General features: G+C 56.8%; 10 protein-coding genes across 10 annotated transcripts; 5 read left to right on the forward strand and 5 right to left on the reverse strand.

Annotated features, from left to right (window-relative positions):
• Window positions 1–2269: 2269 nt before the first annotated feature.
• J3D65DRAFT_671367 (Pal1 cell morphology protein-domain-containing protein) lies at window positions 2270–4341 on the reverse strand (the record flags this gene model as incomplete). Its single annotated transcript, XM_066803384.1, has 5 exons — window positions 2270–3129; window positions 3189–3599; window positions 3652–3709; window positions 3924–4240; window positions 4323–4341. The coding sequence occupies 5 exons, from the start codon at window positions 4339–4341 to the stop codon at window positions 2270–2272; spliced, it is 1665 nt and encodes a 554-aa protein (XP_066651421.1).
• A 950-nt stretch (window positions 4342–5291) lies between these two features.
• Window positions 5292–5868, forward strand: J3D65DRAFT_671368 (mediator of RNA polymerase II transcription subunit 31; the record flags this gene model as incomplete). Its single annotated transcript, XM_066803385.1, has 3 exons — window positions 5292–5360; window positions 5427–5560; window positions 5745–5868. The coding sequence occupies 3 exons, from the start codon at window positions 5292–5294 to the stop codon at window positions 5866–5868; spliced, it is 327 nt and encodes a 108-aa protein (XP_066651422.1).
• A 3479-nt stretch (window positions 5869–9347) lies between these two features.
• J3D65DRAFT_606673 (uncharacterized protein) lies at window positions 9348–10496 on the reverse strand (the record flags this gene model as incomplete). The annotated part of the gene is made up of 1 exon (XM_066798455.1): window positions 9348–10496. One exon carries the CDS (start codon window positions 10494–10496, stop codon window positions 9348–9350), a length of 1149 nt encoding a protein of 382 aa, XP_066651423.1.
• Window positions 10497–11308: 812 nt separating this feature from the next.
• Window positions 11309–12023, reverse strand: J3D65DRAFT_671369 (uncharacterized protein; the record flags this gene model as incomplete). Its single annotated transcript, XM_066803386.1, has 4 exons — window positions 11309–11341; window positions 11392–11480; window positions 11681–11908; window positions 12014–12023. 4 exons carry the CDS (start codon window positions 12021–12023, stop codon window positions 11309–11311), a joined length of 360 nt encoding a protein of 119 aa, XP_066651424.1.
• Window positions 12024–12190: 167 nt separating this feature from the next.
• On the forward strand, window positions 12191–13258 carry J3D65DRAFT_638141 (ankyrin repeat protein-like protein). Its single transcript, XM_066801585.1, has 2 exons — window positions 12191–12686; window positions 12778–13258. Exons 1-2 carry the CDS (start codon window positions 12485–12487, stop codon window positions 13119–13121), a joined length of 546 nt encoding a protein of 181 aa, XP_066651425.1. The 5' UTR covers window positions 12191–12484; the 3' UTR covers window positions 13122–13258.
• On the reverse strand, window positions 13245–13996 carry J3D65DRAFT_638142 (splicing factor 3B subunit 5/RDS3 complex subunit 10). Its single transcript, XM_066801586.1, has 2 exons — window positions 13920–13996; window positions 13245–13866 (listed from the first exon to the last, which is right to left on the reverse strand). The coding sequence occupies exons 1-2, from the start codon at window positions 13920–13922 to the stop codon at window positions 13615–13617; spliced, it is 255 nt and encodes an 84-aa protein (XP_066651426.1). The 5' UTR covers window positions 13923–13996; the 3' UTR covers window positions 13245–13614.
• Window positions 13997–14126: 130 nt separating this feature from the next.
• On the forward strand, window positions 14127–15535 carry J3D65DRAFT_120165 (uncharacterized protein). Its single transcript, XM_066793820.1, has 2 exons — window positions 14127–14948; window positions 15009–15535. Exons 1-2 carry the CDS (start codon window positions 14304–14306, stop codon window positions 15408–15410), a joined length of 1047 nt encoding a protein of 348 aa, XP_066651427.1. The 5' UTR covers window positions 14127–14303; the 3' UTR covers window positions 15411–15535.
• A 648-nt stretch (window positions 15536–16183) lies between these two features.
• J3D65DRAFT_638145 (uncharacterized protein) lies at window positions 16184–18043 on the forward strand. The gene is made up of 3 exons (XM_066801587.1): window positions 16184–16487; window positions 16769–17447; window positions 17495–18043. Exons 1-3 carry the CDS (start codon window positions 16296–16298, stop codon window positions 17974–17976), a joined length of 1353 nt encoding a protein of 450 aa, XP_066651428.1. The 5' UTR covers window positions 16184–16295; the 3' UTR covers window positions 17977–18043.
• Window positions 18044–18169: 126 nt separating this feature from the next.
• Window positions 18170–18799, reverse strand: J3D65DRAFT_671373 (uncharacterized protein; the record flags this gene model as incomplete). The annotated part of the gene is made up of 3 exons (XM_066803387.1): window positions 18170–18349; window positions 18485–18624; window positions 18772–18799. The coding sequence occupies 3 exons, from the start codon at window positions 18797–18799 to the stop codon at window positions 18170–18172; spliced, it is 348 nt and encodes a 115-aa protein (XP_066651429.1).
• A 527-nt stretch (window positions 18800–19326) lies between these two features.
• Window positions 19327–20782, forward strand: J3D65DRAFT_120171 (catechol 1,2-dioxygenase 1). Its single transcript, XM_066793821.1, has 4 exons — window positions 19327–19821; window positions 19869–20375; window positions 20434–20618; window positions 20670–20782. Exons 1-4 carry the CDS (start codon window positions 19606–19608, stop codon window positions 20686–20688), a joined length of 927 nt encoding a protein of 308 aa, XP_066651430.1. The 5' UTR covers window positions 19327–19605; the 3' UTR covers window positions 20689–20782.
• The last annotated feature ends 101 nt before the right edge of the window (window positions 20783–20883 follow it).

Genomic DNA, 20883 nt, shown 5'->3' on the forward strand with positions numbered 1-20883 from the left:
GGTAGGCACAAGCTTTCTGAATAGTTCATATGGCAACAATAATAGCGCAGCCAAGCCAAAGAGCCAAAGCAACAGCAATAGCAACAACAGCCGCAACACTATCGCCCGCCCGCCTTGCATCGGGCGGTACTGTACATGAACAGGGTCGCAGGCAAGGGTAAGCTGTCTGCCTGCTCGCCTACCCACGTACCTGTAGCAGCACGTTTGGCGCGGCTCTGCTGCCGCTGCCGCTGCCGCTGCTGCTGTCGTCCGTCCGTCTGTTTGTCTGTTCGTCTGCCGTACTCGACTCAAGCAGACACGGATGGCTGGCTGGGAGGAGGCAGGTAGGTGGTGAGGAGTACCATGCAGATAAACGGGCGGGCGGATGGATGGGTGGATGGAGGGGAGGGGAGGGGAGGGGAGGGGGGAGAGCGTATATGTCGAGGGTCCACGTGCAATGGTACGTAGAGAGGCTGGGTCGGGTTGGGTTGGGGTTGGGTTCAATGATATACTCCTAGGGAGCGCGAAGGCAGGGCAGGCTGGCTAGTGTAGTTCAGTTTACTGGCTAGCTGGTTGGACGACGAACACCCAAACGGACCACAACGCACGTTCAGCGCTACTCTGTTGATGGTTGAGCATCACCAGCAACAAGCCTCAAGAGTCGTGGGAGACCTCAGCGCAGCGTCTATCAAAACGCCGACACGGCTGGTACAAGCAAAAGAAAAAATGTCAAGCTGCAAAACATCGGATCGCCCATCTTCATGTGTCAATTTACAAATTCAATTGCTTTCTTTCATGTGTGCCAGGCACCCTGTTTGCTTCTGTTTTGCGTCTGTTGTGCCCTTCCTAGCCCCCCATGCGCCGCCCCATGTGCCAAACTGTCAACACCACTCAACCATAGCAATTAACCGTGAGTGGATGCAAACCAGCAGCGCCATCCAGCGGGGATAAGCAAGACGCCGATTGAGCGCTTGGAAGGGGGTGAGGGAGGGGGCGGGCAGCCGCCATTTAAAGGGGGAAAAAGACAACAGCGAACGCTTGGGAAAAAGGAAAAACAGAGAAGAAGGAAAAGCTGGCAGGACGAACAACAAAACCCTTTGTCAATGTTCCCACTGATAATGGGGAGGAATGAAAGAAAGGTCAAAAAACGCGGCAAAGAAACAGGCCAAGCCAAGCAAGGTAAGGTGAAAGTGATCTGTGGCACCCGAGATTGTTGAAAACGACGCCAGACTAGGTGCCAAGAGGAGAGAGGAGAGGAGGCGAACCAGGAACGAAGGAAAGAGGAGGATGCCAAGAAAGGAGAGGGCAGTCTTCACATTCGACAGCGACGTGAGGGAACGAGTCGATAGTCCCGGGCCCGTCGTGTCTGGTGTGGAAAAAAGCGTTGCCACATTCTCCCCATCGTTGTTGGTTGCCAGCGTGCTTGCACGCCGCAGGGAGGTCAGCCAACCAATCCAGCCAATCCAGGCCACCCAACACAGCCACGGCAAACCGCGCGTGTATTATTGGCAGCAGGAGCGGCACGGCTGCGTGGAATGTCTGATGCACAACACCACACTCGCATGGGTGGTCCAGGCCAGTTCATCTGAGCCGCCCCATTCACCCGCTGCATCGCTCATGGCATCCCGTCTGTCAATCCATTCATTCCGAGATCCGATTTTTAAAAAAGGGAAAAAAACACAAGCCAACCGGTTGGGCGACGTTCGAAACCAATCTGGCCTATGACTCCACGCACGTTCCTCGAACCTGCGGGCGACGTCCACGATGACGAGAGGAAAAGGGAAGGAAAAAAAGTCGAAGAAGAGCTTGGCCAAAGCCAAGTTTGTCGGGACGACCCACCCCGCGGTAGAAGACTTGGTGCTTGTCAGAGGGCCACATGGAGTTTAGGCGGAGACGCGGGAATGGGTTTGCCTGCGGCGAAACCGGTAACAGTTGCAGGTCTCGAGGATGTAGCCGCGGTAATGCCTTTGCCGCCTCCGCCGCCGCCCCCGCCCGGGTGAGGGTGAGGGAAGAGGATGTGGCGCCGAAAGACTCGTAGTCTTGATAATCATTTGCAGTTAGTCGAAAATTCCGCCATTGTTCTGAATGCACGAGACCAGCAACTTCGAAGTAGGATCGCTTTTGGGAAGTGTCGCGTGTGGAAAGTTTTTGGGGGCCATTAATTGACAGGAGGTGCTTGCAATGGCAGAGTGCAATGTAAGAGTCGTGTAGTCTCTTGAAATGAAATTTGCTGCAGCATACATGTCGAATCGCAAGCTCGAGTGCTGGTCAAACCACAATGCGCAGTTGCTTACGAAGGTCTGCGATCTGCTGGCCTAGGTCGTCTAGGCCCACCCTTGAGCGACTTCATGCGGGTCAAGAAACCCCCGCCAGTCGACTTTTGTTCGCCGTCAGGGCTGTTGCTACCGTTAGTGGCGGGCAGGTCGTAGGCCCGCTGACCGGGCGAGCTCGGGGCGCGGGCGCGGCCGGCGGTGGGCCTTGGTTGCTCGGCAATCTTGATCGAGCTGCCCTTCCTCTCGTATGAGTCGTCATAGTCGTCAAAAAAGGGGTTCCGTTCGTTCCTGCTACCGCTGGCGCTGTGGGTGCGTCCATCAGGGGTGACCTGGCCGTTGGCAACGGGAGGTGGTGGCGGAGGCCGGCGAAATTCGTCACCGTTGGGGGAGGGCATGTTGCGAGCGGCCATGTAGTCACGTCGAGGCTGCGAGATGCCCCGGATGCGCTGCGCCAGCGACTTGGAACGCTTCAACCCGCCGCCGTTGGTCATGGTTTGCTCATTCTCCGACTGCCGTCTCTCGAGATCCCTCTTGCTAGCAGGGGCGCCTTCCAAAAAGGTGCTGGTGCCAAGACCATTGGACTCGTCGCCATGGATGAATTCAATGTTGGCCTTGGGGTTGTACCAGCCGCTGGCGCCGGGGACGGCTTGCTTGGGGGGCTCAGCGGCGGCCATCTTGGCGGCAGCAGAAAAGTCGGAAAATCCCTCAGAGCCGCGGCCGTGGAACTGGTCAAGATTCATCTTGGTGTTGACCGGGCCAGCACCACCCATGACGTTGTTGGCAGAGCCTTCGGGGAAGGCCTGCATCGGGGCATTGCGATCTCTTCCGCGATTGCGATGGGGGTTGCAGGCGTCAAACGGCCCGTCGTGGTGGAACACTAGAGTCGCGGCCGGTCAATGGCTAGCACCAATTACGTGAGGAGGATGCGACACTTACTGCTTGGGCCGTAAATGCCTGAAACGTCAAGCTTATCGATAATGTCGAGGCCTTTGGGCTTCTTCACTCGGGGGTCTTTGCTGCGTTCGGTACGCTCGCGCTCGCTGCGTTCCTTGCGCTCACTGCGCTCGGCGTCGCGCTCGCGCCTTTCCCTAGCTCTCCTCTCCCTTCTCCGTCGCTCGTCGTCGACGTCGCGCCTTTCCATGACCGACGACTCGGAGTTGCGGCGTGGGCGTCTGGGGGCGGCGTTGCGATCAGGGCTGGCAAAGATGTCGAGCTCCTCGCGGGGAGGGGCAGGGCGGCGTCCGGGAGGGGGTCTCGAGGCATTGGGGCGGCGACCTTCTTTCTCGGCGGGGCCACGCGGGGGGCGACTGGATGGCGTCGTGCCAGACCTGTGGACGCCGGGACGACCTGTCATGCGTTAATTGACGGTCTTGAAGGGTCAGGCGACACTTTGGCGTACCAGCAGCAGCAGCGGCGGCGGCAGCCTTTTCGGCGTCCTCCTTGAGCTTCAGCTCGTTCTATAGGGCGGGGTAATTAGCAAACAGTCGTGGTCGAGAGTGAAGCGACGCATGGCGGTACCATGATGTGAGCCAAGAGGGATCAACTCGGTTGCGATGGACGCGACGAGCAACCAAGCAAAAAGGGCGAGGTTTTCTTAGTGGAGCGAGCGAGCGCGCGCGAGGGTTACACGGCGCATGGGAGGAGGCTTTGTAGAAGGGGAAGAGAACGTACGAAGAGCTGTTCGGCGCGCTCGAGGTAGGCTTGTTGCTTCTCCTCCTGAGCAGTGGGCATCCTGATGAAGGCGGACGAGCGCTGAGGATCGAGTTCGAGCGAGGGCGGGAGATGAGAGTTGACGTAGGAGGACTGTGGTCGCTGGAGTTGGAGCGTGTCGTGCTCGGCCAGCGACAGAAAGGGGTTGCGCGACTGAGGGCGCGGAGCGGTTGTGCGAGGCGTGGGCAGAGCCGGCGATGGCTGGGGCGAGGCGTGGTTGCGGAAAGGGTTGTTGGAGGAGAGGTTGAGGGTTAAGGCGGGAGAGGGCGTCCGGTGTTCTAGTAGAGTGGCAATCGTAATCAGGACAAGGATGTTGCGCAAGGGGACGGGATGAAACACATGGTGTGGGCGGCAGCTCACCTCCTGGGACAACAGACATGATTGCCGCCCGACGTGCGCCGTGCAAATGGATTGGGATCGGCTAGGCCACGACGACGTGCTGGTGCTGGCTGGCTGGCTGGCGGGCGCGGATGAGATGAGGGGGGGGATATGATATTTGGTTGTTGCTGTTGCGACGCGCGTGCAAGAATGCTGAGGTGCAGGTGCAGCGGCCGAGTGGCGGCGCGGGAGCTGGCTGGCTGTTGAGTAGAGCGTAGTGTAAGGCGAGGTAAGGTAAGGTGGACGTCCTGGGGAGGGTAGCGTATGCTGCGATGGAGGCGGCGGAGGAGGTAAGGTATAAGGTAGAGGTCGAGGAGAGCAGAGGGCGACAAACGAGGGACTGGACTGGCTGGCGACGGACACAAACGAGGGACCGGTGCGGACGAGGACAGAAAAGGGAAGCAGCTGCTATGGTGGCCAACTATATGGCGCCGGCGGGGGGAGGGGAGCAGGCCAGGCGAGGCCAGGAACCGGAGGGGAAGTTTGACTGCCCTGCCAAAAGCAGAAGGGAACCGTATTTGATGGAATTGGAGGACGTGGGCCAGCCCACGCAGCCAATGGCCGTCCGAGCATACGCCGTAAACTATTACTCTACTCCTGGCAACAGCCAGCCCTCTAGCCCAGCCACAGCCCACAGGACATGGCCCAGAACAACAGCGGAGAGATTGAATCCTCTACAGACATCAGGGTCTGCCGCCGTGCGTGCCGTATTCGATTCGCCGTCTGGTGCATGTGCGCTGCGGGGAAGCCCGTCCACTGGCCCTGGACCCGATCGCCAGGGAGAGGTCAGCTGCAACCTCAACTCTCCCATTTCCCTCCACCAACAACGCCATCAACATACCACAACAATCCCCCTCCCTCAGCGCCTCCGCCTCCGCCTCCCGCCTCCCGCCTCCCGCCTCTCCAGATCCAGATCCAGATCCAGTCCCAGTCCCAGTCCCAGTCCCGCACATGGCTGCCTCTGCCCCTGCCGCCGACCCGCTGTACGGTGGCTTCACGCGTTTCGAGCTCGAGCTGGAGGTGCGCTGCCCTGACCTCCGCTGTCCATGACAACGACCGTCCGGTAGTTACTCATCTCCAAAGCAGTTTGTCCAGTCGCTCGCCAATCCCTGGTACCTCAACCACCTTGGCGTGCAAAAGTACCTCGACAATCCTGATTTCCTCGCCTACATCGACTATCTGCACTACTTTCGCCAGCCCCAGTACGCCAGGTTTCTCACGTACGTCAGTCACATTTCCTCAGTCCATGTCTGTACCTTTCCTACCGTGCCTATCCCACCCACCCTGCCGGCTCAGCCGACGCCCGGATGCGTCCAAGCTCGCCAACGCCTGACGCTGCTTACAATTGACACATCTGCACCCCCCTGCTATGCGACATGTACCGACGTAGAGCTGACTTGACAGTCACCCGGGCCCGACGTTGCGCGCCCTCGAGCTCCTGCAGCAGGATCGATTCCGCAAGGAAATCATCTCGCCCGAGCTCGTCGGCAGGCTGATCGAAGAGGGTGTCAAGGCCAGTACAAAGTAGAGACTAGAGACCCCCCCTGCGGTGCCTGCCTGTCCCTGAAATGGCCCGTACCCATCTGCTTCAGGGCCGCGGTCCGATGAGCACGGGACACGGCTGGTCGCACACGCTCCAATAAACCGCCGCCGCCCCCTCCCTTTCCCCCTTCCCCCTTCTTCCCGACTCGGGCCCACGGGCGATGACAATTTAAAACGACACGGGCCACAGGCCAAGACGTCTGTATCCATGTCGACCACCACCGCCGTCGACAACACCATCCATCACTCAGCACGGCAAACGGCACCTCGCCAACGACCATCGTCCCCTGCCCTCCCCGTCGTCATTCCGGCCCAACGGCGAACCGATCCACCCGGTCACGCGCCATGGATCAGAGTCAATCTTCACCCACGCTGCCCGCCCTCTGCAACACCGCAAACACAAAAGTCAGACAATTGAGAATCAAGAAAAAAGAGTCCCTCCACCATCAAGCACAGTCGTCAGCTCAGCTCAGCTCCAGCTCGCCGAAACAAACCTTGCTAAAATAAGCACCTTCAATCGAGTCTATTCTGTTCCAATCTTGGACTGGCCTCGCAGCAGCAGCACCGTGTGTGTGTACTACTTGCTCATCCATCCGCCGCATCATTATTCTTAGCATCAGCACCGGGCACTTCCTCAGCAGTCGTCGACGTCGATGACGCTCGACCGTCATGTCATCTCCAGACGGAAGTGCCACCGCCAAACCATGCTGTCGGGCTGCCTGCTGCCGCTCCTGCTGCTGCTGCTGCTGCTGCTGCTGCTGCTGCTGCTGCTGCTGCATGCTAGCTAGCTGATGAGTGACGTGACCAGTGAGATCGGAAGGAAGACGCCAAAAATAAGGGCGATGATGCATGCATGCACACACGCAAGCAACGATTGGGATGGTCGCTGGGCCCGCGTCCGTGGCCCTGCAGAACCTACTCGCCCCGGATAGGCAACCGGGTACCGTAGCTACCTAGTGTGGTGTTCCTAGCGAGGCACAGCCAGCCTCCAAGCCAGCCCTACCGACGCCATGTGGTGCCGCCTCCCGCCGCGTATTGCGTACACACATATGTATTGTTGATGCGCGGCGGCAGCGCAAAAGAAACCAAACCAAATATGCCGAACCATGCTGCCCATCCGCTGTTCCACCAATACTCGACCTCATTGACGGATGCAACTTCGCTAGTGGTCGACCGACTGGTTCCTTGTCTACGAGCGTGCTCGCCAGCGCCAGCCAGCCCCGCTCGCTTCAGTCGCTGGTCTTCTTCTCCCAAACGTCCACCATGTGTGCCCATCACCTCGCTCGCGCGCCGCCCGTCGGCTATCACGCCGCCTCCCCGCCAATCCTCATCTGCCACCGACCGACCCTCGGGCGCCACCGCAGAGGGGGACGCCCGCAGCTGGCAGGTAGGTCGGTAGCGAGAAATCGCCTTCTGAGCTGCCTGCTGGCCTATCCACCGCTCGCTTGACTCCGTCCCATCTGTCATCCACCTGCCCGTCATAGACGGCAAATGTGGGTAGTGGGTACCGATATCTCGATAGACGATGCTTGACGATTCCGTCCGTTCGTTCGTCCGTCACGCAATTGCGCACGCAATGCACCGCATGTCTGTCTATCAGATGTTCAGACGACTCTGCTTCCCAATTCCCATTTCTGCTTGGCACCTCTTGTTTCTCAATCGAACGGGCTGGCGGTTGCTCATCGACGTCGAGTCCATGTCTATGCACGTGTTGCCCTCGCGGACACTCTACCTTGGACTCTCTCGATATTCCTCGTCAGTCTCTCGCGTACCTCGCCGCCCTACATACATACCCACCACCTCAGTACCATACCACCTGAAGTACCATCCTCACAGATCTCCCCAATTCCAATCCAATCCAGTCCAGTCCCCCACGTGTGCGCCCTGCCGGCCCTTCTAGCCTGTCTGTCGTCCGTAAGGTAACGCTACGGTGGAATGGACGTCCTCGTATTCTGATAGCTGCCGATACGCACGCGCTGCGCTGGCTCGCTCGCTTGCTCGCTTGCTCGCGTATGTACAGTATGTACAGGACATACAGGACAGTGCGCGCAGTGCGTGCGGCCATGCGGACGGACGGTCGTATCCGAGCCCACGAGCCCACCCAGGTGGTCGGATTGGATCGGATTGGATCGGATTGATGGACAGGGGAGTGACAGTGCGCGGTGCACACGCTGCTAGCTAGCTAGCTACGGACATACAACGACAGAAAGACAGAAAGATAGAGATGGAAAGTTAGATGTGCACATGTTGTTTAAAGGCACACACACACAAAGCCTACCACTGTCTGGAATGTGCAAGCTATCTGCGTACCGTGCTTATACTTTAGGAGCCATGAGGTGCAGCGGACGCAAGTAAATGCTCGACTGGCCGACGCGTTTGCAACGGCTAGTTGGCTGAGAGCTACGGGCTGCGGTACATATGTAGCTGATGCGGAAGAATAATCGACAGGCGCAGAGGCTTTCGCGACTTGTTGTTTTACGCGCATGGCAGAGAAAGAGAAGCGTGGTGATGATAAAGTAAGGCACCTCGATATGAGAGCAAAGAAAATGTCACTGCCAGCAGACATCCAATGTATGTAGCCAGAAGAGAGCAGAGCAGCAGAGAGAGCGCTCACGGCTCAGGCTTTTCTGCTGTGCCATGTGCTACACATCAATGTGTCCAAGCGTATACGTCATTCTTTCTGACCGTTGACTTTCCCAGCTTCCAATTCTGTATTGTATTGTGGTGTCTTTTGCCGGACGGATGGCAGACCGGACTGAACGGGATGGGGCTGGACTGGACGAAGACAGAGCATGTGTGCGTACCAGAATCGCACTTGATCTGATATCCCATTGAATCCATTCGTCCTGCTCGCAACTGCACATCGCAAACAGAGAAGTCGGCTGTGCTTGCTGGTCACCGCTCAAGAGTGGAAGCCATCGTGACCGATATGTACAGATAACCAATTATCGACTTTCGCCTCCGCTTTCTGCCGGCCAGTACCCAAGTTGTTCTCGGACAATTGATTATTGTTCGGTTTCGTTTCCAGTTCTCCTTCGGCAATGCGTCTAGCGCAAGCGCAGTCTTTCCGAGGGGCTTGCTGGGTTGGGTGTGTGGCGAAAGCGGAGAGAATAGAGAGGAGCAGAGTCCGCTCGTAGTTCCGACGCCTTGGAAGTTATCCTGCGACAGTGTGCTGAGGTGACCCTTTTCGCATAGCACACACGGCGACAACAGCGAGCGCCCCAAAGCGCAGAGCCAACGACGATGGTGATGGTGGTGATTCTTCTCGTATCCAACTCTTACAGCCGCAGCTCCTCCGAGCTCTCGCAGCCTCATTGGCAATCTCCACCACGCCGTGTGTCTCAATGCTCCTGGTGTCGCCGGTACAGTCGACGCAGCCCTTGCTCTCCATCTCAAATGTCAACTCTTTTGTCCGTCTCTGTCGCCCTTCGCTCTTCTCCCATGGCTGCCGCCTGTCAGCGAAATTCATGCGCCTGGCTGTTTTCGCTCTTTGCCCTTAGAGCGACATGAGACACCACCACCACCACCTTTTTCCTCCTTTCCTTTTCCCACGCGCACCCTGGCACCCTTTCTTTTCTTTCCCATCCAAATCTCTGTCCGTGACTCGTTTTCCTTGCCATTCCGCACCTTGCCATGCTCCTCTCTCTTGCCACGGCCTCCCCACCCCCAGAAGCTCTGCCTCAACCCCTCCAGCCACCCTCCCTCGACAACCTTTCCCGCTGCCCCAAGTGCTTCGCTCAGGCCCAACACAGCCGTGACGCCCATCGCGCCCTCCAGCCTTTTGCCGCTGCGGAAAGGAGAAAAGTGCGGCGAGTCGTCCAGCACGAGTACCGTCCAAGCAATCAGGACCACGCTGGCTGAGAAGGCAGAGACGACGGCAATTGGCGATAATGAGACTTCGGGAAGTACGGAAAGTGCCTGTGACGTGTACGACAGAGGAGGCGAGGGCGCTCGGGGGAAATCGTCTTTTCGACGTTTGCTGCGTCGGACCGGAGTCTCCAAATTCGGGTGAGGCGAGCGGTTGGCTGTCAGCGGCGGTGATGGCGATGGTGATGGCGACGGTTGGCCGTGGGCGTATGGCGCTGGAACCGAGCGCGGCGGCGTTCTCATTCCGTACGCGGGCCTGCTCCTCTTGCCTCTGGCTCCGGCCGAGGTGAACACGCGCGATGGTGACAGCGGTGACACGGGAGATAGAGGAAGCGGTGGAGGAAGCGGATATGAGCGAGGGCGTTTGCACGGCTGGCGTTGAGGCTGCGGTCTTGGTGTTGGAATTTCCGAGGAGACATCTTCTCTAGAATGCATCCGCGTTCGTACTCGTGGCGACAGTGGAAGAGGCGGAGGCAGAGGATGCGATCGTGGACGAGGAGTGCGTGGCCGAGGGAGCTGTCCAGAGTCAATGGCGACTGATGATGTTGAGTGGGAATCAGTGGTCGAATTCATCCCAAGGAGAGGTGATGATGACGGTGGGGAGGTTGGTGGAGGAGATGTTGGCTGTAGCTCTAGGTCTTGTCTTCGCTCGACTGTCCGCCGCGGCGGTTGCAAGCGGAGGACCGGACGAGGGCGATGCTCGAGTGTCGTCGATGTCAAAGGCGCCGGCCATGGTGGTTGAAACATGGTCAGATGCCGTCTTGCAGGGCTCCACCAGTATTTTTCTGGAGTTCAATTGCTTTTAACACCGCCTGGGTGTTCAAAATGGGCGTTGGTCAAGGGTCGGAGAGTTTTCAGGTTATGTTGAGGGCCTTGATGCATGTGTTCTGCATGTGCTCCCGCGGACTGCCTGGCCTTCCTTTTCGTTCCCGATGGTGGTACAGTCTTGACAACACCACGCCGGGTGTCCGACGAAGGATCCTTCTGCTTTCTTCCTTTTCAAGTTTTCGTCTCCCAATTTCCTCCGTTCTCACTAACCCAATGGCGCTATAAGCGTTGAACTAGTAAAGTCGAATGAAAAAGATCAACCTTCAAGAGCTTTCAGGGCAGCGCATCTGCACTGGTCAATCACTCCAGTCGGTCAGCAGTAGTAATGTCAGTGGTGAACATTAGATGTTTCAAGTGTTTAAGGAGGATGCATGTCGGTAGGCGATCGTATAGATAGACGTGCTCTGCGCTAGGACCAAGGGGCACCGTAATAACGAACAAATAATCGACAGCTCAAATAGGAGATCGTGCCCAGAAATAGACATGTTCTAAGAAGCCAGACTCTGTAGTAGGAAATTTCATTTCGAGGAAGTCGTGACTTTCAGTGACTTGCCTGATTCGACCGATCCCGCTTGCGCCGCCGTGCATTGAAAGCCTTACTTTTGGGCCGTGAATAACCTCAACGCCTGTATGCGGGTATAACCAATCGCCATGATGTCGCAGAATAAACCGTTGCTTGCCACGCAATGCAATGTAAGAAAGCAAAAGCCATGCTCGGTTGTGGAAGTGCCTCATTCGCGCCATTGCTTGGAGCAACTGACACACTGTGATATGCATTAGCGAGACGGATCTGATGGAGTGCAGCGATACAGACTTTGTAGAAGCTCGTCATGGGCTCATCAGCACTACGAATCTGGATTTGGTAGTAGAATGCCCTCGAGTGGCCGCAGTGTGGGCATTGAACTGCAGAAACAAGTCAGCCAGCAATTCTTTAGAATCCCACGAGCAATCCATGCGCAAATATCTGCCGACATCAGGGGCACATGAATGCCTCTGGCCGTAGATCCTCCAGCTTCTCTTGCAGGTGCTCCTGTGGCCATGACAGAGGTCTTTGCGCACACCACGAACTCTTCCCTTCACCACTGCCGCAAGAGTATACGTACCATCAGTTTGGTCAACGTTCTTCCATGCATCTTTGCCTCCCAGCACATCCTCAACCTCCTTGCGCTTCATCTGCTTTCGCTCGAAATAGCGACGATCGAGGACGTACTGATACGGGCAAGTGCGGCATTCGAAGCGATTCTTGCCTCGGAATGCGGCATCCGGGCTACTGTCTGGAATGTTGTCGGGTACTTTGGAGACGGTGAGCGAGTTGGAGCATGCCGGACAGACTGGTTGCTCAAGTTAGTTTCGTGCGGTGGCGCTGTGTGGATGCGGTGGCGCCTGTAGAGGAACCAGTCCGACTTGGAAGAGGTCTAGACCAGCACAAGACTTACAGAGCAGCATTTTGGAGCAGTCCGACTGTGTAGAGTTAGAGTGGCAGGCTTGCGAGAAAGGTCGAGGCCTGGGTGCCGTGACGCAGCTCCAAAAATGTTGCCGATCACCGCGGGGAGCTGAGCCACACCCATGGGAAGCCACACGATGCCAAGCCACTGTTGGCTGCCTCCATTGGTGCGCACCGGCAGGTACGGTACTCCTGATTCATCCGCGTTTGGCCTCAGGAACCTCTGGACTGTATCACTGCTCCTGGAAACTCGAAATTGCATCCGCTCTTTTCCTCGTCAACCACTCACCCTCGCCAGTCCGCTGTCGTTTGCGTCGCCGCCGCAGCCTGACTTGTGCAGCCCGATCACACCTCCGCCAGCCCTGCCCCTCTGAACCCCGCCGTCTTCCGCCTTCTCCTTCCGCTCGGCTACACAATACCTTAACTTTTGGTCCACTGCAGTCCCTGCAGCCTGAGGAACATCATGACCGATGACGGTGCCTCTCCGCGGGAGCTACTCATGGAGGCTTGCCGCCGCAACAACACATCCCTGCTTGAAGAAGTGCTGGCCGACCTCACTGCAGCAGGCGGCGAAAAGGCTACGGAACACGTCGCAAAGGTCCTGAACGAGGCACGAGATGGTATTGGGAACGGACTGCTGCACTTGGCAGCTAGCAACGGAAGCTGTACGTCTATCCAACCACACCGCTGCTGCCTGGGTGGCGGGCTGGGCGTGGGCAGCGTTGACCACACGGTTGCTGACGCTTCGGATAACAGACGAAGTTCTCGATGTCCTCCTCGATCAAGAGGGCCTTGAAATCGACGAGTTTGACCGCCTCGAGAAAGACACGCCGCTCCACAAAGCCGTCCGCTATGTGAATTCGCTCAGCCCAGACGAGTGGGAGGCAGGCCACCCGATTGTCGACATTCTCGTGGATGCCGGTTGCGATCCCAGAATACGGAACAAGGCAAAGCTGCGTCCCTTTGATCTGGTCGATCCACGCAATCAGGACCTGAGGAAGATGCTGCAGCAAGCCGAATTCACCATGATGGCAGGCGCCGACATCGTGCAGGAGGACGAGGAAGACGGCGCGGGCGGAAGTGGAAGTGAGAGCGACTAGGCCGTCACCAACGGAGTTTTGGGTGGGTTCAAGGTGGCTCTGTTGATTAGACATGGACATGGGGTGGCGCAGATCACAGCAGAGCTTTTCAGTGAATGTCACTACCAGCATAGACAAGCGTTGGCTTGAACGTCTGATTATTGATATCCCCTTGCGTCTCAGGCTGTGATATTGCGCTGCGAGCGCAGACCATTTCCTCTGCCGCAGCTACTCCCTTGCTCAACTGTTTCGGCTCCCGCCCGTGGCGTGGTAGCTGAAGATGTCCATGTTCCTCCGGCATGACACGCGCTTTGGTAGATGCTTCCATCGTGATGAAGCAAAGCCATGATTCAGCGGTCACTCCCATTCTTGAGACGAGGGCAGCGGACTGGAGCGTGGCGAGAGTCGAGTGTCGACGAGTCTGGCGCTGTAGCTCGCACTCTTGAGCAGATTTGGGCCAATGTTTGCACAGCGCCCTGCACTACGACATCCGTGTAGTGGTCCCAAAGCTGTTTCAATCTTGTACCGGTGGTGCTTTGCCAGCGGGTTGTATCATTTTGTGTATCATCTGCACGCGAACCTTTTCGCGAGGCTCGCCCATACCGAGGGCCGTGAAGGAAAGCAAAGCAGGATGGCCGGCCATGGAAGAGTAGTAGTCGCGCATGCCGTTGACCTTGAACTCGTGGGCTGTGGTGTCGGCGTGGCCAGTTCCCACGTAACGGTTTTGAAGGGCTTCGAGCTGTTGCTGGGTGCGCAATTTGTCGGCCTGATATGGCGGTTAGCTACGAGAGCATGTTGCGGTGGACATGATAATGTTACCATTTTGAAATCTGGCAAGTGGAAGATGAGCGCTCGGGTTTTTGGTGCGGGCGTGGGATGTAGATTCCAGGTCGACAGGCGGGAGTGGAGAGCAGATGGATGAACGCTCCCGCCGGGCTGGCGCTCGACGTACAGATGGCCCGTGCGCTCCTTGCTGGTGCAGGCCCGGTGGACTTCCTGACCTTTCTTTCCTTCTCCAACTACTCCGCTTCCTCTTCCGACACCAAACTCACTCGATTGATTTGTACGTTCGTGTCTGCATCAATTGTATCGACAACTCCAGGCCTCGCAGCTAAACTGTGTCGCGCACTATTTTACGCTTATTGGAACGCATACACTTTTTCAGTTCTCATCTCGGAACGTACCATCCAATTGCTGGCCAACATGCCAGTTGAACCCATCACGCCTGGCTCACCGGCGCGTTCTCCCAACGAGGATGAGCCAATGGAAGATGCACCTTCGGATACGGCTGGAAGCACCAAACCGGCAGCCATACCCTATTCCCGCGCCTTTGAGGATGGCATCATGAATGCTGTGCTCAATCCACCACCTGCCGACGGCGAGCAGGCCAAGGAGCCACTACCGCACTATATGCTAGGACGAAACGTGGATATCCCTCCAAACGAACTGCCTCTTCCATTGGACGACCCGCGCAGAAAATACCAAAGCTACCTGCCTGGCGTCAAATTGACGCATCCCATGGGAGCCTATGAAGGTGGCCCCGCTGATCTATCCGAAGACGAGAAGGCATTTGCCGCGGAGCTTATCAAGAAGTACGGCGTCAAAACGAAAGAGGATCTTGAAAGAGCAAGACAAGTTGAAATCGACGCGGCCATGGAGGAAATGCGCCGCGTAGCGCAAGCGCGCAAGGAGGCCATTGAAGAGAATCAAAAAATCGAGCGCGAACTCAAAGCTCTCAATGACCAGCGCGAAGTCGAGTTGCGCGCAGAAAAGAACATTATTGAAAAAGCCAGGGCAAAGAAGGAAGAGCGCAAGGCAAAAAAGACCAAACTGAAAACGAGCTCAGAGGTTTAAGGCTCAATTTTCACCTGGTCTTTACTTGCTTTTGCTGATGCTTTCTGCGTCTAGGCTTTTTTTGGCGCTTCGACCCTTTCTGCATCCGACGGCAACATGATTGCTTCCAATGCGCTGCATAAGCCCGACCTTGAGCCCGACCTTGAGCCCGGGGAAATTCCACAGGGTGCGCCGGAACATATGGACCTGAGCCCTTTCGAGAGAGCATCTAGGATTAATCTGCAAAACACCGACAATGCCCCTCTTACCGCGTCTTATACCACTGCCAATCGTTTCCCACGTCGAGCAATCCGAGGAAAGTCGACCGACTCGCTGCACAATTCGAATCGATTGCCGCTTAGGCGGCGGAAATCACGCATCCTGAGAGGCCAAGGCCGTTCCGCTGGAATCCATCCTTCTTCCGGTGCCACTCATCCCATGGCACGACAGCCTCATGAACTGCTGCAGACCTCTTAGATAGGAACATTCGGTCCGCACAAACCACAGGCTGGGGTACACCAAGGAAATCGTAGGGAATCTTCCTCGTTGGCCGCCATTCGTACTGCAGCTCCAGGTTCACACCCGCTCCCGCCGCGTCCTCCTCCGCCGTTGGCCCCTTGGCCCGCAATCACAAGCCAGAGGCGACAGGGACACGGTGGAAGTCTTCCTTCTTCTGCCCCCAGTAACCTTGTAGTTAAGCCATCAAAACTACAATCAGCTGCGCAGCATGGCCAACCACAAAAGCCTCCGAGCCAAGGATCTCGTCGGAAAAGCAAGGAAGCCCGCAACAAGGACATCCAAGGTGGAAAGATCAAGCACGAACGTGATCTTCTCGATGACGAGGCAAAACAGCTACAAGAAGAATCGGAGAGAGAGTTATTCCTCATGGAATTAGAAAGACAGAGACAGAAGAGACGCAAGGATATGGCGAATTTTTGGGCAACGAACCCCTTGTGTTGAGCGTCATGGCCTCCAGTGATTTACAGCGTCGCGTTAGTCGTCCGCAGGCGGCCGCTTCTTGGACAAAATATTCTTTACGGGGCGTTTACAAGAGTACCCATTTGTATTCTTGATTGAGGGGTCTGTCATAGCATTGAAATGAAATCACTCAAGAGACTAAGAGCTCTCCGCAATGTGACCTGCACCTATACCACCTCGGTCGTCTCTGTGCCCATGACTAAGCCTTTCGGCCAATCAAATGCCGGGTCGCCCGCCGGGTAGCTCGCTTGTAGAGCACCATCTCCCAACGCCAGAATGCTCACCATGTCCATCAGCTTTACAAGAAAAGCCACGAACTTCGGACCCCTCAGAAAACATTGATGAACTCGAGAAATTTTCCTCGATACAACCTCACCATCTGCGATGCCAGGCATAGAACATCATCAACACGCAATCAAACCATTGCTCGCCTCAGACCTCTGGTCTGCCGCCAAGAGCAAGCGAGCGCAGAGAGAGAAGACACGGACCGGTTGCACCGCTGTCGATGAAGCGCTGAGAGGCGGCGTGGAGGGCTTCATTGCTGTCACCGGGGATAAGGGCAGTGGGTGTACGGCGGTAAGTTGGGTTTGCATGCTTGCATTATTCGATGTTGGTTTGAGGTATCTGCGCTTTTGATACTTTTCTCGAGTCCTTTCCTTCTCTTGTCTGTCCCTTTTCTCTTTTTCGTGTTCGCCTTTGGAAGACCGCGCGGCGTCTCGTTGCGGATTTGAGTATTGCACGAGTCTCCAGTCGTCAAATTTTCAAGTCTTTTGCATGTTCTGTTTACTCTACACTGAGCTTGCACGTTTTGTCCCCTTTCATGGCTCCTTTCTGACGCCTCCCGCTGCACGCCATAGCTTGGCTTTGCTCTCCTGTCATCGCATCTCATCTCCTCGCCCACAGCACACGCCACGCTGATCGACACGGCGGGGACGTTCGACGTCGGCCGCCTCTACGCGACCATCCTGTCACACGTGCGCCAGAGACGGCGCCTCGCAAGAGCGCAGCTTCGTAACCAAACAGCGACGTCGGCGCTTACGCCGCAGGAGCAGAAGCAACGCCAGGCCGATTCTGACGCGGTAGGTGAAGGGGGAGAGGAGGAAGAGGCGGCGAGGGTCCTCGATCGGGTCAAGTATGCGCGCGTGTTTGACTTTGTGGGCATGGTCGATGCGGTGACGGAGGTGCGGGAGCTTTTAGAAGCGCCAACGCGACGGGAAGAAGGGGGAGAGCGTGAAGAGGAGCCGAGCGTGGAAAAGGTGGCCTTGCAGGAACCCGGGAAAGAGGCGGAGAGGAGAGGTCTCAAGAGGATACGGAGTGACGTCACCCACATCGACGACACGGACGACGAAGTGGACAGCGAAGATGACGCAGATGCCATGGTGCTCGATGCCACGGGAGAAGAGGCAGAACCAGAGGCCCAGGCGCTCGGGGAAGAAGCTCCGCTGGTGTCAGATGGAGGCACAGGGGAGGGCATGATTGTCGTGGATTGCATATCCCACATCGTCAGCCCGATGATGAAGACGAACCACGTCCAGAGTAAGATCTCACAGCGTGGCACTGTTCCGCAGCTAACAGGTATCAAGCGTCTGCACTTTTATCCTCTTTCCTGCGGTCACTGAAGCACCTCACGGCATCCCATAACCTCACCACCATTCTCATCAACGGCGCAATCACTTGGAATGTTTCAAGACAGCCTGCATCTACCATCGCCAACCATACTCGGCCCCCAATTCGAGGGCCGACGCATACTTCGTCCATCTTCTCTTCATCTTCGCACATAGTCCCGGCACTTTCGCCCATGTTGGCGGCACGTGTCGATCTGCATTTGCTGCTCACAGTGCAGCCGTGGTCACACAGTGATGCCGTTTCGCTGAACTCGACAGCCGGCGCGCCATCTCAGGGAAGCCAACGGCCCAGGGCAGGGAAGAGAGCAAACCAGGTGGGAGTGTTGGAAGTTCTCAGCGATAGGTACGGCGACAGGGTGGGCAGATGGGGGCCCTTCTTTGTGGATGCAGAGGGTATCATTGCTGACGTGGATGGACATGGGAAAAGAGAGGAGAGATGAAGGACTGAGAGGAGGGCGCAGTGGAAGGCGGCCTCGTTGTGCACTGCGGCTCTCCCAGCAATGCAGCATGCCACCGTCCATTGTTTCGCGCCCAATTCGTTTGCGGGCTTAATCATACAAGCGAAGAACCATCTATCCGCCGGTCCGCGCCTTGAATGTGTAGTCCCAAAGTGATCCATCTCGAATTGGCCTCTTAGAATACAGTCGGCGGCTTGGGCTTGAAGATCCAAAACTGCTTGAGACCCTTCTCTTCCATGGACGTGTCGATCATGCCCAGCGTGCGGACTTCTTGAGGCTTGGGGACATTTTCAGGGCGAGGAGTGGTTGCCTCCTTCTGGCGCATGACGGCTTGGAGCTTGGCTTTGGCAATGTACTGTGCGGAGTCACGGCCACATTAGCATCTCGGGCTCTTTTCTCTGAAGCCGGAAACCCGCCCGCAAATGAAAGTAGTGAGATATCAGACGACGACGCGGTGAATGCCCAAGAAACCAATGCCCGGACTGCATACCTCCTTCTTGTGGTGAAGGCACTCGTAGTAGTCTTCAAGCGGGAGCTGGCATTTGGCCTTGCCCTCGGGGTTCTCGGGCGAGGCGCTGAGCACGTAGCAGGCGAGGACCTCTTGCCAGAATGGAAAGCAGCGGGACGGGCCTGCAAGGTGGCGGGAGATGGGAAGTCAGTCGAGTGGACACGATGGTGGTGATGATGATGGGGTTCGTTCGGGATCGGGCCGCCTCGAGGAGCGATTGACGGCTAACTCTGGGGAAAGCGGGCGCATTGGGCAATGGAGAGACATACCGCCGTTCAAACCGTAGCCAGAAGCCATGATGCAGGGTCGAGATGTGTAAATAGAAGCGATACCGGGAGCTTGATGGCGCAAGGAGCTCAGCCTACGGTACGGGAGCTGCCCGGGGCGGTGTTGCGGCGGCGGCACGGATGCTGGTGAGGTCAGGCCTTGGCGCGGGAGATGACATAAGCCTCGCGGCCATTGGGCTCGCCTGGCGTCCCCACAAGTCGACGGAAAGCTTCCGTTTGACTCTGACCACCACGATGATCCAAAACCATGTGCATTTGTCAACCGCCTCTTTACTGGTTCTTTCTTGTGGGACACGGATCGATGCAGGTGCCTTTTCCCCCTGAAAGGACCGCTTCCGAACCCGACGAATGACACGCTTTAACTTTTCCCTGCAGGATTCCCGGTTCGCCAACGTTATTCAAAAGACTGCACTTCGCATTCGGATTCAGCAGCCAAGATTGCTATCTGTCAAGCTGGAATAGCAAACATGTGCCACTGCCGCTCTCTCCCCGCCTAAGCTTGAGCTTGTCTGCTGAACGGCACTCAAAGTGCACTACCCGAACAATTTCACGATTACCCGACGCCACGACGGCTTGAACAGCCCCGCGGTCCTACCCCCCGCGTGGCCCTGTGGATCTACCGCTGCTGTTTGTGGGGACTACACCAGAATAACAGCGGATCCTAGCCCCCTCTCTTGCATATATCTCGTGAGCTCCCTGTGACGATTGTGCTTTTGGAAATCTACAAATTCCTCCGGATCCTCGAGCCAGCCACCTCATCCTTCCGCACTGCCCCACCTCCATCCCCTCACTAACATCCCCTCGAACTGATTTACAATGGCGACCAACGGTGCCTCCACCAACGGCAACACCTACACTGGAAAGCCCTCGCGCAAATTTGACCCTACCTTTACCCAGAGGGTCATTGACGCGACTGGACCCAAGGCCACTCCGCGCATCAGACAAGTCATTGGCAGCGCGATTCAGCACATCCATGACTGGGCGCGAGAGAATGAGATTACCGTGGACGAGTGGATGGCAGGTGTCGACATAGTACGAATCAAACTCATGCATACCGGGCCTCGCTAACTCTTGGGCAGATCAACCAGGCTGGTCAAATGTCGAACGAAAAGCGCAACGAAGGTCAGCTCGTGTGCGATGTCCTGGGTCTCGAATCGCTGGTCGACGAAATCACCTACAAGCTCGCCACGGACGCCAAGGATCAGCCCACTGCGACTGCCATTTTGGGGCCATTTTACCGACACGACGCCCCCAAGCGGGCCATGGGCGACACAATCGTCTTTGGAATCGACAATGGCGACGACGCGTTGATGTTTGGACAAGTGACGGACTTCAAGACTGGCAAGCCCATCGAGGGCGCTGTGCTGGACGTTTGGCACACTGCTCCCAATGGCCTCTACGAGCAGCAAGACCCAGACCAGCCGGACTTCAACTTGCGTGGACGGTTTGAGACGGGGCCGGACGGAAAGTACAACTTTTACTGCCTGCGCCCTACCAGCTATCCCATTCCCTTTGATGGCCCGGCCGGGAAATTGCTGCAGCTGCTGGACAGACACCCGTTCAGGCCGGCGCACATTCACTTTATTGTAAGTCTCCCTCGATCTCTTTTGCTGTTTCTCTTGAGCAAATGCTGACAGCTGGAAGCTCTCTGCCCCTGGCTACAAGCCAATCGTCACCCAGATCTTCGACCGCCGCGACAAGTACATCACCAATGATTCGGTCTTCGCCGTCAAGGACGACCTCATTGTAGACTTTGTTCCGAGAAAGGGCGACCCCAAGGCTCAATACGAGCTGCAGTACGACTTTAGGCTGGCAAGCTATGATGATGCGTAATGTCACCAAGTCCGACATGTGGAGGGCGCTTTCTGATACTCGTCCAGTGTTGACGCCAAGTTGTAACCACCTGTTGTTTTTCGAGGCGTTGGTGGAAGTTTTTCGACCTCGGTTGGATCCTGGAGGACGGTCCTTTTGTTGTACGATTTCCTTAGTCGGCGGTTGGCGGTTAGTGGAAATAATGAACTTCAGACTGCAATGACAGCTCAATTTCAATGTCCAGACGCTCACGGTGAGGAGAGATGCAGAGTGGATGCCGTG

This window comes from Phyllosticta citribraziliensis (assembly GCF_038025025.1).
Source record: "Phyllosticta citribraziliensis strain CPC 17464 chromosome Unknown J3D65scaffold_12, whole genome shotgun sequence".
Lineage (NCBI taxonomy): Eukaryota > Fungi > Ascomycota > Dothideomycetes > Botryosphaeriales > Phyllostictaceae > Phyllosticta > Phyllosticta citribraziliensis.

Bases quoted from the DNA above. Each gene is read 5' to 3' on its own strand.
- J3D65DRAFT_638141 (XM_066801585.1), top strand. From the start codon at position 12,485: ATGACCGATGACGGTGCCTCTCCGCGGGAGCTACTCATGGAGGCTTGC. The intron at 12,687-12,777 runs GTACGTCTATCC...TTCGGATAACAG, and splicing joins GGCAGCTAGCAACGGAAGCT to ACGAAGTTCTCGATGTCCTC.
- J3D65DRAFT_120165 (XM_066793820.1), top strand. From the start codon at position 14,304: ATGCCAGTTGAACCCATCACGCCTGGCTCACCGGCGCGTTCTCCCAAC. The intron at 14,949-15,008 runs GTTTAAGGCTCA...TTCTGCGTCTAG, and splicing joins AACTGAAAACGAGCTCAGAG to GCTTTTTTTGGCGCTTCGAC.
- J3D65DRAFT_638145 (XM_066801587.1), top strand. From the start codon at position 16,296: ATGCCAGGCATAGAACATCATCAACACGCAATCAAACCATTGCTCGCC. The intron at 16,488-16,768 runs GTAAGTTGGGTT...TGCACGCCATAG, and splicing joins AGGGCAGTGGGTGTACGGCG to CTTGGCTTTGCTCTCCTGTC. The intron at 17,448-17,494 runs GTAAGATCTCAC...ACAGGTATCAAG, and splicing joins GAAGACGAACCACGTCCAGA to CGTCTGCACTTTTATCCTCT.
- J3D65DRAFT_120171 (XM_066793821.1), top strand. From the start codon at position 19,606: ATGGCGACCAACGGTGCCTCCACCAACGGCAACACCTACACTGGAAAG. The intron at 19,822-19,868 runs GTACGAATCAAA...ACTCTTGGGCAG, and splicing joins GGATGGCAGGTGTCGACATA to ATCAACCAGGCTGGTCAAAT. The intron at 20,376-20,433 runs GTAAGTCTCCCT...GACAGCTGGAAG, and splicing joins CGGCGCACATTCACTTTATT to CTCTCTGCCCCTGGCTACAA.